The sequence below is a fragment of the Onychomys torridus genome, chromosome 12 (genome assembly GCF_903995425.1).
Source record: "Onychomys torridus chromosome 12, mOncTor1.1, whole genome shotgun sequence".
NCBI classification, from domain to species: domain Eukaryota; kingdom Metazoa; phylum Chordata; class Mammalia; order Rodentia; family Cricetidae; genus Onychomys; species Onychomys torridus.
The window spans coordinates 70975227-70992864 of NC_050454.1; the positions used below are offsets into that span (position 1 = coordinate 70975227).

Consider the following 17638-nt stretch of genomic DNA (forward strand, 5'->3'; position numbering starts at 1 on the left):
CCAAGCCTCCTGTCTGTCCATTGGGCACATAGTGGCAGAGCGGAGGTTGTGAGGTGCTTGGGGCTGTGGTACCACCCTAGGCAGGCTGTGCACTTCCTTCAGACTCTGTGAAGGTCGGTGTCACATGATGGAGCTTGTATCTGGAGGAAGGAGAGGGCAGCAGCAGTCGGAGAATGAGGAAGAATGGAGATGCCGTGGGCTTGAGGGGTTATGATGGTGATGGTTGCTGTCAGTTGGCTTTGAAGAAAGTTTAGGGTTCTGTATCCTAAACTGCACACTGATTTTTAGATCCTAATCACAGAGGCAATTGGAGTCATTCTATCATGATAGTTCCTAGTTTTTCACCTAGTCATTTTGCTTTTCCAGAGTATAGTTATGTCAGAGTTACTCTTTGTGACCTTTTTTTATTTGTGTTTGTTGTTGTTGTTTTAATGTGCATTGGTATTTTGCCTGCATAAATGTCTGTGTGAGGATGTCCGGTCCCCTAGAACTGGAGTTACAGACAGTTGTGAGCCGCCATGTGGTTGCTGGGAATTGAACCAGGGACCGCTGAAAGAGCAGTCAGTGCTCTTAACCTCTGAGCCATCTCTCCAGCCCCTTGTTTTGTTTTCTTTTTTTTTTTTTTTTTTTCTTTTGAGACAGGGTTTCTCTGTTATGTGGCCCTGGCTGTCCTGGAACTCACTCTGTAGACCAGGCTGGCCTCAAACTCACAGAGATCCGCCTGGCTCTGCCTCCCAAAGCTGCCAACCAGTCCTGGCCTTTCTTTTGAAATGAGAACAGTGTGACGAGATATACAGTTGCATTTCTTCAGTACAGAAAACCAGCCAGCGTCCTGAGTCTTGGATCAGTAGAGAGTCTCCTGGCTTTGATGGTGGAGCCTTCCTTGGGGGGCTGTGCAAGCGGCTGGCAGCTCATACTGTGGCTTACACTCCGGGGTGGTCTGTTCTGAACAAAAGAGCATGTGCATGTATGTTCTAGTGCTCACAGTGGGTCGAGGGCAGGGAGTTCCTGAAGTAATTCCTGGGTGAGGAGTCTCTTCCTCACATAGGAGCATCTCATCTGCCCGGCCCAGAGGCTGCCCAGCAGGGCACACACTGACTCATCTGTCCAGTTTACCACATAATGCAGCCTCTGAGCAGTGCTTCCGCCCAGTGTGAACTGAGCGGCCCAGAACTGAGCAAAGCCAAGCTCTGTGTGTTTGCTCAGCTTTTAATAGAGGACCAATCAATACCTTCAGCCACAAAACCCTCCTGTGTACTTTGCCTAACCCACCCCACCCCTCCCCCACCCCCCCCCCCCCCCGGCTTGACTTTCACCTCCTCAGACCTGTTCTCCTAAGATATTTTATGAGGCAGTAAGGTTTAGGAGCGTTTAAAACTTCCATTAACTTTTTATTCTTTGGCAGTTTCATAAATTTCTATAACGAATTTCCTCCTCATGCCCCCTGACCTTCTCAGGCCCCAAGCCCATCATGCTCTCCCCAGCAAGGCTCCTACTTTCATGTCTTTGCTGTGTGTGACCCACTGAATGTGAACAGGGCTTCCCAAAGAGCATCCTCAACCTAGGAAAAGTGACCTCCTCAGGGAGGGGTGGGGCCTCGCCAGCCCCTGCCTTCTCTTGATGGACTGTTGAGGGACCCAATCTTGGCTGGTCTTGTGTAAGTGGCCACAGGTGTGGTGAGTTTGTGAGTTCGCCGGCCACGTCACGTCCAGCAGACACTGTGCCCCAGCACTCCTCCGGGCCCTGGCTCCTGGTCTCCCCAGCCCTGAGCCTCAGGGGAAGAGGGTGACCCAGGTGCTCTGTTAGGAGCACAACACACTGCAGCCCTTTATTCCCTACCCTTTGACCAGTTGTGAGTCTCTGTATTAATCTCCCAGACTCATTTTTAAGAACAAAGTCAGTTTTAATATATAACTGTAGTATATATTTGCAGGAAGTATTTTTCCCTTTCCTTTTGTTTATTTGCTTTTAAAATCAAAAAGCAAGCTTCATGAAGGTGATTGGTGTGTAGTGTTCCTCACCTGGCACTGGAGACCATGAAGGACCTGGGGAACTAGGGTTACTGTCCAGCAGTGTAGCCCGCATACCCACTGTTGCCCTGTGCTGATTTTACACACACACTCCCAGTCCGCTCTTGCACCATCTTCCCGAGGCAGAGACTCTTGGCTCTCTCTCCTGGCTGAGTGTGGGTTCGTGCTGAGGTCAGTCCTGTCCCAGGCCCCATAGCCAGGATTTGAACACGGAAGGGCTGAGCTGCTCTTTACACTGAGCGGCTCCTGGCCTTCTTTCCTCCCAATGCTCTGCAGGTAGGAAACATGAGAAACGGAGTCCTTGCAGGTGATGAGTCAACCAGGGGGTGAACCCTCTCTGCTGGGTCACTGGCAGGCCTGTCACCAGCCCACATACGGCTTTCAGTGCCAGCACCACAGAACAGAGCCTCGCCTTAGCACCCATGGAAACAGGCCCTGACCCACTGATGGTGACACTCGTCATGGGCTGCTGACTCTGCGTCACGGGAAGATGAAGTGAAGAGGCGTGGCAAGCCTGGAGACTGTCACCTGTGATTCCCAGCACTCAGGAGGCTGAGGCGGGAGGCCAGCTGGGATACCAGAGACACCCTGTCTAAAAATAAAGGGGGCTGGCAGATGGTCCAGCAGTTAGAGTGGCTGCTACCGAGCCTGGTGTCCAGAGTCTGATATCCAGGACCCACATGGTGGGAGAAGAGGTCAGCTTTTCCGGATTGTCCTCCAAACTGTCCGTGCCTGTTGCTCATGCATGCAAGCACACAAGCACATGCCACATACATACTGCACACAGGTATACACACTACACACGCAAAACACACATGAATGCATTAATTAAATGTGTGGGGCTGGAGGGATGGCTCATCAGTTAAGAGCACTTGCTGCCTTAAGAGGCCTGGAGTTTGGTTCCCACCTTCTATGCTGGGTGGCTTACAGCCTCCTTTAACTCCATCTCCAGAGCATCCAGTACCCTCCTCTGGCCTCCACAGGCACCTGCAAACACATGCACATACATACACGTAGACATACAGACGTAAATAAAAATGTAGTAAAGGGGACAATGGTTCAGTGGTTAAAGGTGCTTGTCACCAAGCCCAGCAACCGGAATTCCACCCCCAGAACCGAGAGGTGGCCTGTGTGCCACATCAGTGTGGCACATGACAGCAGGTGGGCGGGACGTGTGCCAGCTCAGAGATGACACAGTCTGGAGTGACAGGAAGATGGGGTTCCCTGGCCCTTCCACAGTGCAGAACGTGGGGAAACCCTGTAACCGTGTTGTCTTTCCCCAACAGAACCGATGCCCTGCTCCTGAGACTGTCTCTGGTGGTGGGCCGGGAGGTGTTCTATACCGCCCTGTGGGGCAGCGTCCTGACAAGCCCTTCCATCCGCCTCCCTGCCTCGTTGTTTGTGGTGAGCCACATCAGCAGGGACTCACCTGGCAAGGAGCAGAAGTACATGCTGGGTACTGATTACCAGCTCGCGGTAGGTGCCTGGCTCCCCCGGAGATGTGGGCATGGCTTTTCCATCAGGGAGAATTCTTATTTGTGAGTGGTGAGAGAGAGGGGGGTGGTATTAGGATGGATGGGCACCTACAGAGGCCCGAAGAAGACGCTGAAGCCCTGGGAGCATGTGGGTCCTGTCCTGTGGGACAGCAGCGCACTCCCTTGACCCACTGAGCCTGCTCTCCTGGCCTGGCAGCGTAGCTCCTCGGTGACCCGTGGCTGTGCTCACAGGTGCCTGAAGCCGCGCTGCCAGGAGTCTGCTGTGCCCCTCTCTGGTCTTGTTTCCTCCCCTGCTCTGGTGTCCTGGTGACTCCAGCCCTGTTCTTTGTGCCCTGGTCCTCCTAGGCTGCCCTCACACCTAAATGTCAGGTTCCCCAGCTTCCTTCTTCTCCAAGCTCTTCAGGGGAGCCCACCTTCCCTGGTAACCCCAACCCTGCTCATGAGATGGGTACGGGAACACGCAGACCTTTATCGTTCCCCACCTGTGACCCTGTGCTTGATGGCATGCTGTCTGTCACCACCTAGTCCGGAACCAGCACTTTGAACTTAATGTTTCCAGATTAAATCAATGGTTACAAAGTCTGTGCTAGCAGGAATTCCTGTCTGCAGAGGAGTGGTAGAACTTTCCCATAGTTCTTTCTGGGGATTACACGATAGAACTGCCCCCCACCCCCCTACCCCCCACCCCCGCATGCTTGACTGAGATGTAGGAGGTCCCTGCATATGTGTGTCCCCCTCTTTCCTGCCCCATGGGTGTGGCCTGCTTGTTCTCTCCTTTTCCACGGCCCTGTCTCTGCTGCCTGAGCCCCCTGGGCCGACAGTTTTCCCACTGACTACCTCCGCCCACTTTCGCCCAGTCTTCGTCAGTTGCCCAGGGATTGCTCGTGTAAAGACAGGCTTTACACCTGTCTTGTGCTGCTGTGATATGTGGCTTACACAGTCCCAATTCAGGAGCTTCCTCGTCTGCTCCCCGCTGACCGCTCTCCTGCTCTCTCCTCAGACTCTCGGCCCCCACGCCTCATAACCTCATAGCTTCCCACAAGGCTCATGGCTCTCAGCATCGGTGCCTCTGCACCCCTGTCTGTATTCAGAGAGGACACTGAGTAGGTGCTGCCTTGACTTGGGATCCACTGGATTCTGTCTTCCTTTCGTTTTATGTGAGGACCCTGTTGGATCCTGTGTGGGATCCCAGAATTTAAGATCTCGAACTGGGTGTACAGTCAGTTCCCCGCAGCTCTCAGGTGAGGTAGGTCTACAGCTGTGGGTCTTCTTCACCTCATGCAGCCTCATAGTCCCCAGAGTGTGCAGCCCTGCCCCTACCGCCGACCTCCTGTGTGGACTAATGTCACGTCAAGACTCCCAGCAGAGGTTACCTAATTTGGTGGCCTCACAAGAGCAGCCGGCAGAGGCACTGGGTCTCTGCAGAACAGCACGAAGAGTTGTTGTTGTTGTTGTTATTGTTGTTGTTGTTGTTCTTTTTCCAGGTGAAATCACTGTGTGCATCACTGCTAGACGCTAATGTTCTTGTACAAAGAAATAACCTGGAAATCATCCTGTTTTTCTTCCCATTTTATACCTGTCTGGTGAGTCATGTCTGCCCTCCTGGACACTTCCTGTTACTTCCAAGGCAAAGGGCAGGTGTTTGCATCCACAGGACTTCAGTCACGGAGATCAGCCACTTGGCAGTCTCCACTCACCTCAGCCCATGGATGCCCTTCTTCATTCTGTGGGCCTTGTGTGACTTGTCCTGGGAAGAGGTGAACAGATGGCTCTTTATGCCAGACAGGGCACCAACGACAGACCAGAGAATGATGCCCCCTAGACCCAGCTTGGTGAAACAATGGCTTTGTTTGGTGACTCAGAGGCAGCTGCATTATCATCATGGAAGGGCCTCCCCTGGCCGCGCTGAGACTCAGAGAAAATCCTCTGGATCCCCCTGTGAGACTCCCAGCCTTCACGGCAGAGTCTCCTCTCCCCAGCAGTTAGTTATGCTGCTTACATATTACTGGGAAGGACCTTGTGACTCTGGTGACGTTTCCTTAGCTTCCGCATCTTAGTCTCTCCATGATAGACTCTCAGTTCTAGGAACTGGCTGCCAAGCAAGCAGCGATGGACTGGAGTCTTTGGTGGGCTTCGTGGGGACAGCCAGCCTCTGGACAGCTGTCTTCTGGGGGTGGAACATGTCAAAAGGCAGAAGCCTCCTCAGCATTCCCTTAAGGTAATGCTTTCTTCCTCCTTCTCCTAGGACCCTGAGGAGAGAGCCATCCCCCTGCTCAGACGCGATGTTGTACACATTCTCTCTGCTGCCACCCAGACCCTACTGAGAAGGGACATGTCTCTCAATAGAAGACTCTACGCCTGGTTACTAGGTACTGAGCAGTGTGTGAGTGTGCGCCTCAGCGCTGGTTTGTGGAATAAGTGGTTCCTGGAGTGATGTTTCTGAATCATGAGCTGTGGAAAGGCAGCCATGCCTAACACAGCCTTGCTCAGTTGAGGCCGGCTTCCTAGAGGAACTGTGATTATCTGCAACTTTTTTTCAAAAGAGAAGTAAGTGGGGTTTTAAAATTCCAGCTGAGTTCCATTTTAAGAGCTAGAAGGACCAAAAATCTATAGCTAAATGATAGTTCATGAGAAACTTGTTATAAACCCAGATGTGATGGGACATTTGTATTAACCAAAGGACAAGGGGGCTGAGGCAGGACAGTAAGAGTTTAAGCCCAGGCCGAGACATAGCAAGACCCTATCTCAAAACCAAGTTAAGCTAGGAAAGGGCTGTAGCCTAATAGGAGGGGCTTCCCTGGCATGTACAAGCCCAGGTCCAGTTCTTCAGTACAGAAAAAGAAAGGAGGCGGAGGCGGCAGGAGCCTGTTGTGTGTGCTCTGTACAGATTACAGTGCTGGGATTACAGGCTTACACCTCCAAGACCAGTGTATATAGTTCTGGGGACCAAAAATCCAGGGCTTCATATACCTCCAGCTCACTTTGGAAAATTTAGATTTAAAAAAAAAAGTGTGTGTGTGTGTGTGTGTGTGTGTGTGTGTGTGTGTGTGTGTAGGGTATTTGTGCATGTTAGTGTGCAGGGCCTGCAGGGGCCAGAGGAAGCTACCAAATTCCCTGGAGCTGGAGGTACAGGCTGTCACGAGCCTCCTAATATGGGTTCGGGGAGCTTAACTCAGGTCTGAGCAAGAGCCGGATGTCTCTTACCCATCAAAGCAGGTCTCCAGCCCCTAGCCAGGCAGTGGTGGTGCACGCCTTTAATCCCAGCACTCAGGAGGCAGAGGCAGGTGGATCTCTTATTTGAGGCTAGTCTGGTCTACAGAATGAATTCCAGGACATCCAGGGCCTCACAGAGAAACTCTGTCTTGAAAAACCAATAAAAGAAAGAACATGGCATTCTATGTAACAAGGCCTTGCTTAGCTGTGACCTGGGACCTCAGGGTTTTGCTTATACCATGAGATTGTTCTTCTTTGCCCTGAAGATCCCACTAACTAATCCAGAGCCCCAAATAAGGGCGTGCAGACAGTGGGTCAGGCAGTCTGCCTTGACGTCAAGTAGTGCTGGACAAACTGTGAGGTGAAATGATCTTTGTTCCAGTCCTTATAACCTACTGCAGAAGAGGGATAGTGATTGATTGGCACAAACTGACTGATGCCCACGGGGATGAATTCTCCCTGCCTGATCTTAACCAGGACATCACTGTCAGAGGATATGGGGCTCAGTTGTAGGACACTTGCCTCGTACGTGTACCTCCGTGGAGCAGGGAAAAGGGACTAGACCTGCCTTTGCTTTTCTGTTGAAAGAGTTGTATCCATTAAAATACTGTGGCATGAGGAGTTTGCACAATGCGGCACCCCTGTGGAACACAAAGCCTTTTACAGCCTGTGTTTATTCTTCATAGGTTCTGACATTAAAGGAAATACCACTGTGCCGGAATCTGTCATTTCAAATTCTTACGGAGACCAGTCCTCATATTTTTTTGATAAATACTCCAAGGATCTTTTAGTTGAGGTAAGAACATTTCTGAAAATGGAAATTTGACCACAATCAGGACATTTCTCATTACAGTCTTTTTTCTTTCTTTCTTTCTGTTTTTGTGTTTTGTTTTGGGTGTTTGTTTGTTGTAAGCCAAAATCTCATGTTTCCCAGATTGGCCTCAAACTCACTGTGTAGCCTAGGATGACCGTGAACTTCTAATCCTCCTGCCTCTGTCTCCTGCGTGCTGTGATTACAGGTGTACGCCATTGGGTCTGGTTTATTTGGTGCCAGAGATTGAACCCAGGACGGCACGCATGCTAGGCAGGCACTCCACCCACTGACACTGGCCCCAGCTCCTTATCGTAGTTCTTCAATGCATTTCTTTGTGAGACCTCCAAGTGGGCACCAAGTATGGCCCTTGAAGGACTGACTTGCGTGTGTTACGGGCTGGGGCTGGACCTCTTTCTCCCTCAGTGTCCAGCAATTAAGAGAGCCACTAATGCTGTACCCTCCCACACACTGTATCCTAATGTGTGCCTTTGTGAACCAACACAGGCTCTTGCTGAGATACTACATCAGAAGTTCTCAGACGCTGACCTAGAAGAGCGCCAGCATGCCTACCTGAAGCCTTTCCGCATCCTCGTCAGTCTGCTGGACAAGCCAGAAATAGGTAGTGTGGGAAAAGCCACTGCCGCTGGACAGATGTAGATCACATGTTTTGGGGAGTTTAAACACAGATGTGGTCAGCATAGTAGAGTCTTGAAAGCATATGGTTTGGTGTTCTGCTTTGCACAGTAGATGAAGTCATTCAGGCTCCTGCTGTGGGTGTGTGTGGGTCCTGCAGAGCGAATCCGTTCACTCCATTGTCATAACTACTAAAGAGCCTTGGTTTATAACCCGTAAGGGACCCCATACTCCTGTGACCATGAGCAAGCTGCTGCTCTGTGAAATGAGAACATTTCAGCATAAAATGGAAAAGGTTGAGTTAGACTCTGTGTTTAGAGGGCCCTCTTACACACACACACACACACACACACACACACACACACACACACACACTGTGGTCCCTGACCCAGCTTACACACTCTGACCCCTCTTACACACTGTGACCCCTTATCCCCCTTACATACTGTGACCCTGACCCCTCTTATGCACACACTGTGAACTCTGACCCCTCTTATGCACACACTGACCCCTGACCCTTCTTACTCACACTGTGACCCTTGACCCCTCTTTTACACATACTATGACCCCTGGCCCCTCTTACACTATGACCCCTGACTCCTCTTACACACTGTGACCCCTGACACCCCTTACACACTGTGACCTCTGACCCCTCTTACATACTGTAACCCCTGAACCCTCTTACACACACACTATGACCCCTGACCCCTCTCACAAACTCACTATGACCCCTGACCCCTCTCACAAACACACTGTAGCCCCTGACCCCTCTTGCACACACACTGTAGCCCCTGACCCCTCTTGCACACACACTGTAGCCCCTGACCCCTCTTGCACACACACTGACCCCTCTTGCACACACACTGTGACCCCTGGCCCCTCTTGCATACATACTGTGATCCCCAAGAATCTGTTGAGGAAAGTTACCTCTCCCTCTGTTAGCCCTTCATATCAGATCTGATGTCTAGTCACCTGAGCCCTATAACAGGATGGAGACTCCCCTCCCCCACCCCGTACTGCATTGCAAGCTCAAGGGTACTAAGAGGCCAGGGTATGTGCGCCTTCTGGCCAGAACAAAGCCAAGGACATTCATTCTTAGGTCATGAGGCCCTCCAGTCCTCAGTTCAGAGTTCGGCTCTGAGTGTCTGCTGTGTGGCCTGGATGGTGTAAGAAGTGGTGTCTGCTGTGTGGCCGGGATAGTGTAAGAAGAAGTGTCTGCTGTGTGGCCGGGATAGTGTGGGAAGAAGTGTCTGCTGTGTGGCCGGGATAGTGTGGGAAGAAGTGTCTGCTGTGTGGCCTGGATGGTGTAAGAAGAAGTGTCTGCTGTGTGGCCAGGATAGTGTGGGAAGAAGTGTCTGCTGTGTGGCCGGGATAGTGTGGGAAGAAGTGTCTGCTGTGTGGCCGGGATAGTGTGGGAAGAAGTGTCTGCTGTGTGGCCGGGATAGTGTGGGAAGTGTCTGCTGTGTGGCCGGGATAGTGTGAGAAGTGTCTGCTGTGTGGCCGGGATAGTGTGGGAAGAAGTGTCTGCTGTGTGGCCGGGATAGTGTGGGAAGTGTCTGCTGTGTGGCCGGGATAGTGTGGGAAGTGTCTGCTGTGTAGCCGGGATGTGAGCTCCAGGCAGCTGGATGGAAAGGACACCCCAGCTACTGGGACGCTGGTCTTCTTTGTGCTTTGAGGTTTTTGAGACCGTCTGGCTGTACCCTCCAGGCTGGACTAGAACTTGGTATGTAACCAGGTGGCCCTGAATCTGTCATCTCCTGCCTCTGCCTCCAAAGTCCTGGGATTATAGGCACACGACCACACTGCAGTTTTCTAAAAAAACGAGTACATGTGTTATGTACTGTGCATGCATGTGTACTCTCTCGTGTTCTTGTGCATGACACAGTGTACATGTTAAGGTCAGAGGACAACTTTGAGGAGTCAGCTCTCTACCATGTGGGTCCTCAGAGTCAAACTCGGCTCGCTAGGCTTGGTAGCAGAGGGCTCCCCACTGAGCCGTCTGGACAGGTCCTGCCTACGTTTTTTTTCTCATCAGTTATTTGTTCGGGTGACTTGCATGCCTCATGTGTGAGGTAGGACCTCTTGTGATACCCACTTTACAAAAGGAGAGTCCGAAGGTGATTCATTTCCCCGAGGTCACCCAGCGCCCGAGCCTCCCTTTCAGGAAGCACCGCTGGCCTCGTGTGCTGAACACAGCTGCCCGGAGATGCTTGCTATCTTACAAATAGGATCTTTGCTGAGCCTCACAATCCCCATTGGCTTTAACCAGCCCACAGTGTGAGCCTTTGTTCCTAAAGTACCTGTGCTTTCAGATTCTCTTGTCCTCCCTCCCGCCTCCAGCCACCAGCAATGGCTCATAAGATTTCTCTGTAGCTGGAAGTAAACTCCATCTCAGAAAAGTCGTGTTTTAGCCTAAGAAGTGGATCGAGTGGTATCAGCGTGTTGGGTGCTTGCTGTGTGACTCAGGGAGACATTCAAAGGAGAAATAGGACTTAGCCTTAGAAGAGAGTGAGTGTTCACTTTCATGCTGACCAGTTGTTGAGTTTGCTCTTCTGCCGACGTGGTTGTCTGAGGACGTACGTGTAGGTCGATAAGAGTCGGTTATATAGAAACAGCAACAGCACAAGGCGGTCACTCGGTCCTGCGCTCTTTTAACAGGTGGGCTCTAGCTGTGTCTTCTCCATGAGAGAGGCTGTGAAACTGCCTGTGGGAGGCAGCCTTTGGCCCCTCCAGCAGATAAAACACACACGAAGCTTACAAAAATAGTTCTATTATGGGCTGGAGAGACTGCTCAGCAGTGGGGAGCACTGGCTGCTCTCTCAGGACCCAGGTTCAATTCCCAGCACCTCCGTGGCAGCTCACAGCTGTCTGTAACTCCAGATCCAGGGGATCCGACACCCTCACACAAGCATACATGTAGGCAGAATATCAATGCACATAAAATAAAAATAAATTATAAAAAAAAGTTCTCTCAGAGGCACATTGTGAGTCTGTGAAAAGCATCAAAGATTAATTCGGGGCTCAGAGTGTAGCTCAGTGTTAGAACATTTGCTCCGTGAGGCCACAGGTTTGGTCATAGCGCTGAAAAACAACTGTACATAAGAAAAGTGTACTGTCGCCATATGCACTCCAAAAAGGCAGAGTTTCCCCTCACTGAGTGGGTGTGCTTTCATCCCTCCGGATATGCCCAGGACCAGTCGCTTTGAAAACTCGCCCCTCCACATGACCCCGTGGGCCAGGACTCGGCGCTGACACGGGGTGGTGCAGTTCCGTGGCTCTCGTCCAGCTTTTCAGGACACATGTTGGGTCCTCTTGCTCTTGATTGCAAGAGTGGAAGGCAGGGAAGTTGTCTCCTGTGGTATTTCTACGGAGTGGCGTTTGGCCAAGCAGTCCACAGGTTTGGAACACGTGGTGTTCAACCGCCTCCACCCAGGGGAAGCTGGCTTGGACAACCTGCTGGAGCCTGCTGTGACCTGTCACCTTGTCTAGTCAGCGACGGCAGCACAGTCCCTGCTTGTGTGGCTGTGGGAAGGCGTCAGTCTGTGCCCAGATGCAACAGTGTGTGACCTAGTGTGCTGTGTAGTCCAGCTGTTTTCCTATACCTTTACATCTTTTCTTTAAAGATTTATTTATTTACTATGTATATAGAAGAGGGCGCCATATCTCATTACAGATGGTTGTGAGCCACCATGTGGGTGCTGGGAATTGAACTCAAGACCTCTGGAAGAGCAGTCGGTGCTCTTAACCTCTAAGCCATCTCTCCAGCCCCACCTATACATCTTAAAAAATCTACATGTGTGGAGTTACTCCATGTGTTTTATGTGTGTCTTGGTACTATTAGTTTAAAATTTGATGGTTAAGGGTTGGGCGTGTAGCTCAGTTGGTAGAGTGCCTGGCCAGCATCAGGAGACAGCATCCAGCCTCCAACTACACTGGGCATGGTGCAAAAGCAGGTTTTTCCTAGCACTCAGGAGGTAGAGACAGCAAGACCAGAAGTTCACAGTAATCTTTGGCTAAGTGGAGAGTTCGAGGTTAGCCTGGGCCATGTCTCAAAACAAACAAACGTTTAACTATATTATTAGTTCTTTTCTAACACTGGTTTCTATTGATTTCAGGACCTCAAGTGGTTGAGAATTTGTTTCTGGAAGTCATCAGAGCCTTTTATGCTTATTGCCATGATGTCCTTGGCTCTGACCTTAAACTTAGCTACACTCAGAGTGGGAATCTGCTAATAAGGTATGAGCACAGTCTCGCTTCGATATCTCCTCCTCCATGGTCCTCCTCTGTTCTTCAGTATGAATCATCAAGTGCTGAGGGGTGGAAGGCAGGCCACAGGTCAGAGCCCCATGGTCAGCTCCTCCTTGGGAATGTGGGGAGAGCTTTGTCTGGTCCCCTCCTAGCCTGCAATAAGGGGTATTTCTGATCACGCTTGAACGTCATTGAGCAAAGGCAACTGGATCTGTAGTGCACAGGTGGTGAGGCCCAGGGAGAAGGGAACTGGAATGGGAGGGAGGGAGTTCAGAAATGAGCATCACAGTCCTCAGAGGTGGAGGTGGAGGAGAGGCCAAGGCTTGACACTGAGGACAGGGTCGAGATGCTATTGAATCATCAGTTCAAGGTCATCCTTGGCTACATAGTTTAGAGCCAGCCTGGACCACTTGAGCCCTTGTCTTTGCATAAATAAATAAAGCCAACTCTTTACACGTCACTGTTAAGCACTTGCTTTTTGCCTATGTATACTAAATTTAATTCTTATATTTTTCTGGTTTGTTGTAAATGTCCTTAGGACTCTGTTGTGGTGGTTTTTTCCTCTCTCAAAAAATAAGAGGATTTTTTTAAAAATATGAAAGCAATAGATGTTTATTTGGAATACCATGATGTTTGAAGCTATCAAAAAACAACAAAAATATTATTCTCCATAATCCTACCACCTTCGAGGAAAAAGGTCTCCACTTCTTTTCAGACCTCCTTCCTGCATGCTTAAACACATCACCCCAGCCCAGCCCATAGCTGGAGCTGCATGGTGTCGTTAGGTACAGCTGTGACCGGCTCTCACTGTTTTTCTCTGGAATGTGATTACCTGAGCTTCCTCTTCAGGAACTTGTCATTAAGTGAATCCTGATGGAAAGACCAGTCCCTTACTGACTAACATCACCTTTCAGGTGGTTTCAATGTTTTCCATGTTTTTAGCTGGTCATGTATCTTTGTATACTTATGTAAGGATTTTTTTTTTTTTTCAGAGCTGAGGACCAAACCCAGGGCCTTGCGCTTGCCAGGCAAGCGCTTTACCACTGAGCTAATCCTATGTAAGGATTTCTGTAGTGTTCCCTCGAGGGCTTTACTGACCTGCACACATTTAAAACTGTTAGCGATGAGCTGGGTGTGTAGCTTGGTGTAGAACACCTGTCTAGTATGTCCAAGGTCCTGGGTTTGACATCCAGCATCATAGTAAGTAAATAGGTAAAACTGTAGCCAAATCTCTCTGCTGAACCTACAGTTGGGTGGGGTGAGGGTGGGGCTGGGTACCAGTGCTCAACACCATGCTCTTTCCACAATAACCCTTACGTCCGTGTCTAAGAGATCCATCAGTAAGAACACTGTTTAGCAGGGAGTCCTTTTCTTCAGGGGTGTGGCTGCTGGCAGCTTGCCCATGCTCACGCAGGCACTGATAATTGACTCAGTGGGTTGTTTAGGAAAAGAAGGTGAGAGGGGACAAGTTCGGGGCTGGAGGTAGGAGTTGGGGTAGGCTTGACCATGGTGCATTGTATGTATGTATGAAACTGTCAAAGGAGAGGTGAAAACCGTTGGAAAAGCTATTATTGAGGGAGGCGTTGTGGAAATCCTTTCCTGTAATTGAGACAGCAGCCTTTGTGTCTTGATCCGGTTGTCAGAGGCTTCTTCAGCACCACCTTCTGTAATTCGGATCCTCCACCGGTGTGATTAGTCGCCTTCTCTCTTTTACAGCACAATCAAAGAAAACAGACACGCCTCCGAGATTGTGAAGACAGTCAATCTGCTGGTCTCCTCGCTCAGCACAGACTTCCTGTGGGACTACATGGCGCGGTGTTTCGAGGAGTGCTTTAGGTGAGTGAGTGTGCTGATGAGGATGATGTGTGGGCAGGGGAGCAGGTGGCCGGCTCTGGGGCTGTGTGGAGGGCCACAGTCTCACCCGGAGTGACTCTCAGTGGTCTCTCCTGAGCTTCAGAGGCCAGTGGACACAGGCTGGTTGTCATGTAGGACTCTGATAGGACGGAGACTGTGTCTGTGTTTCGGGACCCTGGGCCACTTTATTATTCACTAAATTCTAACTTTAGAAAGCCCCCTGCCAGTGTTCTCTTGCATACGTCAATGCAGTTTCTCCTGCAAGCCCCGTCTGCCTCCCCTGGCGTAGGTGCAGGGGTCTGGTGCTGAACTTAGACTCTCCAGTCTTCTTAAGTGCTTAGGGAAATTACCATGAAATGGTTCAGTGTTCGTGGTTTAAGCTACTATGATGAGCTTTGTGCCACTGTTAATCCAGCACTGAATACTTCGTGGGCTCACAACTCCCACCCCATCCTATAGGGGCCTGGAACTGTGAAGGAAACTTCCCATGTAAACTTTGGCCATGCATGTCCTGTGGCTACAAAGCCTGAGGTGAATTCTTTGGGCAGCCATTTGAGAAGCAGGCATTTTGTTTTCATGCCGTGGATCTGTGAGATAGCTAGAACCCAGAGACGTAAAGGGTCTTGATGTAAAGGGTCTTGTCCCACACAGCAGATCAGTAGCCGCCAGAATCCGATGCCAGCCATGCCTGACTTCTCAGCGGCTCCTCTGCTCCTCTGCCTCCCTGAAACCGTCCTGAGTTGACTGTCACTGGCCCCAGTCAGCAGCAGCGGTGACATGGAGGATAGAGTAGGCTGCGGCAGCTTGACTGTTTTCTTCTTTCTTTTCAGTGTCGGGATCAGATTCAAGGGTTGTGCGTGTTAAACAAATGTACCTCAAAGCCACTCTGCCACTAAACCACATTCCTGTACCACGAATTGCTAAATGGTCTTATTAATAAAAAACCTGGAGCCAGATATTGGGGTGGAAGCTGAGAGAGGGGTAGAGCAAGCCACAGCTACAAGTCTTACCAATGGGAAATCCTCAGCCCTGGAGAGAGCCACTTCCTGCATACTCACACCTGTATACCTTTCTGTGCCCTGCCGTCTTACTGCTTCTCTCTGCCCAGCTACATGACTTCCTCTTTCTGCCCAGCTCCCCCACTTCCTGTCTGTCTGTACAGACCTCCAGACCTCCGTGATTAACTAGTGTTGGGATTAAAGGCATGTGCCACCACGCCTGGCTCTGTTCCCAGTGTGGCCGTGAACTCACAGAGATGTCTGGATCTCTGTCTCCTGAGTGATAGGATATAGGGTGTGTGCCACCACTGTCTGTCCTCTATGTTTAATATAGTGGCTGGCTTTTTCCTTTGATCCCCAGGCAAGCTTTATTTGTTAGAGCACAAATAAAATATCACCACACATGCCTGTCCTTGTTTTGTTTGTTTTGGAACAGGGTCTCACTATGTAGCTGTGACTGGAATGGACAATGTAGCCCAGGCTGGCCTTGAACTCACAGAAATCCCCCTGGCTCTGCCTTTCTGAGTGCTGGGGTTAAGGGTGTGCGCCTCCTGTTTTGTTGCTTGCTGTAGTTTTTGAGACAGTCTCAATGACTTGCCCAGGCTCGCCTTGAACTTGCTGCCCTCCTGCTGCTGCCTCCTAAGTATTTGGCATCACAGGCTGTAACACTGGCCTGGGTTAGTTATATTATCAGTATGGTGTGTTTATTTGTGTGCATGAGGACCAGGTGTTTGTGTGGCCCATGAGTGTCTGTAAAATCCTCCTGTCTCCACCTCCCTTCTCCCTGTGGGGACATTGGACTATATGTATACCTTGCTACATCTGGGTTTTACCTGGGTTCTGGGGACTCAAACTCAGGTCCTCAAGAATTAGTTAACTTTCTGTTGTTGTGATATAAAACACCATGACCAAAAGCAGCTATGGGAGAGTTTATTTCGGGTCGTAGCTCCAGAGGGTGAGAAAGCATCCTGGCCAGGAGGCGTGGCAGCCATGCTGGCAGCACCGGAAAACTGAGTGCTCACACGTAGAACTCAAACAGGGAGTAGAGTGAAGACCCACCTGCAGGATGTTCTCCCCAGCTGGGCGGCAGCTCCTAAACCTCCCCAAACAGCGCCACCAACTGGGGACCGAGTGCTCCAGTGCCCGAGACCATGAGAGCCTGTCTTATCCAGACTACCAATTGCTTGACCATTGCTTGTTTAGACACGAACGCTGATTCTGGGGATGAGCACCTGGCATGGGTTAGTCAGTGGGGCTGCAGTCTCCAGAAGACATCTCGTGAGGGTCTCTCAGGGACCTCAAAAAGGAAAACATAAGCTGGGTGTGATAGCGTACACCCTTGACCCCAGTGCTAAGGGGGTAGAAGCTGGAGGATTTCTGTGAGTTCGAGGCCAGCCTGGTCTACATACCAAGTTCCAGGTCAGCAGGGTTGTGTAGTGAGACCTTGTTTCAAACACAAACAGAAAAAACAAACCAACAGTAAAAAACAGCCCCTGGCCCGGCCCGTGTTGTGTAACATAGGCCAGTTCCCCTGGAAACCTGTCTTTGGTTTGGCACTAGGGACTTGCAGCCATACATAGTGACATCACTGTGTATCTGTTGGATGATGAGTCCACACCTGAACAGATGAAAATTAAGTCAGAAGAATTTGTTCCAGAGGCACTCAAGCAGGACACTCACCAGTACTTCTCCACATTAGGCAATCTGTCACCAAAACTGAGGTGTGACACCCCCAGAAGCTGTCTTCCACTGTGTTTGAAACAGAATAATTGCTGGACACCATAAGGTGTTTGAAATTGAGCTGGTCATGCTGGCACATACCTGTAATTCCAATGACGTTGAAGCTAGTCAGGGCTACTCTAGTGAGGTCTTGTTTCAAAAACAAAAGGCTTTTAAATCCCAGCACTTAGGAGGCAGGGGCAGGTGGATCTCTGAGTTCAAGGCCAGCCTGGTCTACAGAGTGAGTTCTAGAGCAGCCAGAGCTACCCAGAGAGACCGTCTTGGTAAACCAGCAAGAGAAGGTGTTTGCAGGGACTGTGGGAGAGGACTAACCTCCTGTCCTGTGTTGACGTAGACCAGCGAAGCAGACTGTGGCTGTTGGAGAAGCCGTCGGCCCTCCTCCCAGTGTCTCAGAGCTCTGCACCCTCCTCGTGTTCCTGCTGGATGTGATTCCCTTGGTAGGTACACTCGATGCTCTCCTACACACTCTGCTGTTTCTACTGGCTTGTCAGAGTGTAGCCCCTATAATCTTACCTTCCTTTCTCATGGTAGGACCAATCCCAGGGCCTCCTGCCTCCCAAGCACATGCTTGCCGCTGAGCTATGGCAAAAACCCAGCTATTGTTGGTTTTTT

At 50.5% G+C, this 17638-nt stretch overlaps 1 protein-coding gene across 9 annotated transcripts in view; it reads left to right on the forward strand.

Moving 5' to 3' along the window:
* The window catches only part of Dop1b (DOP1 leucine zipper like protein B), a 106779-nt gene that overhangs the window by 28777 nt on the left and 60364 nt on the right, over positions 1–17638 (forward strand). For all 9 annotated transcript variants that reach the window (XM_036203373.1, XM_036203374.1, XM_036203375.1 and 6 more), the window contains exons 6-13: positions 3317–3506; positions 5011–5109; positions 5772–5895; positions 7426–7535; positions 8058–8172; positions 12302–12422; positions 14151–14270; positions 17361–17463. In XM_036203373.1, coding sequence (XP_036059266.1) covers positions 3317–3506; positions 5011–5109; positions 5772–5895; positions 7426–7535; positions 8058–8172; positions 12302–12422; positions 14151–14270; positions 17361–17463 — 982 coding nt within the window. The remainder of the gene's footprint in view (positions 1–3316; positions 3507–5010; positions 5110–5771; positions 5896–7425; positions 7536–8057; positions 8173–12301; positions 12423–14150; positions 14271–17360; positions 17464–17638) is intronic.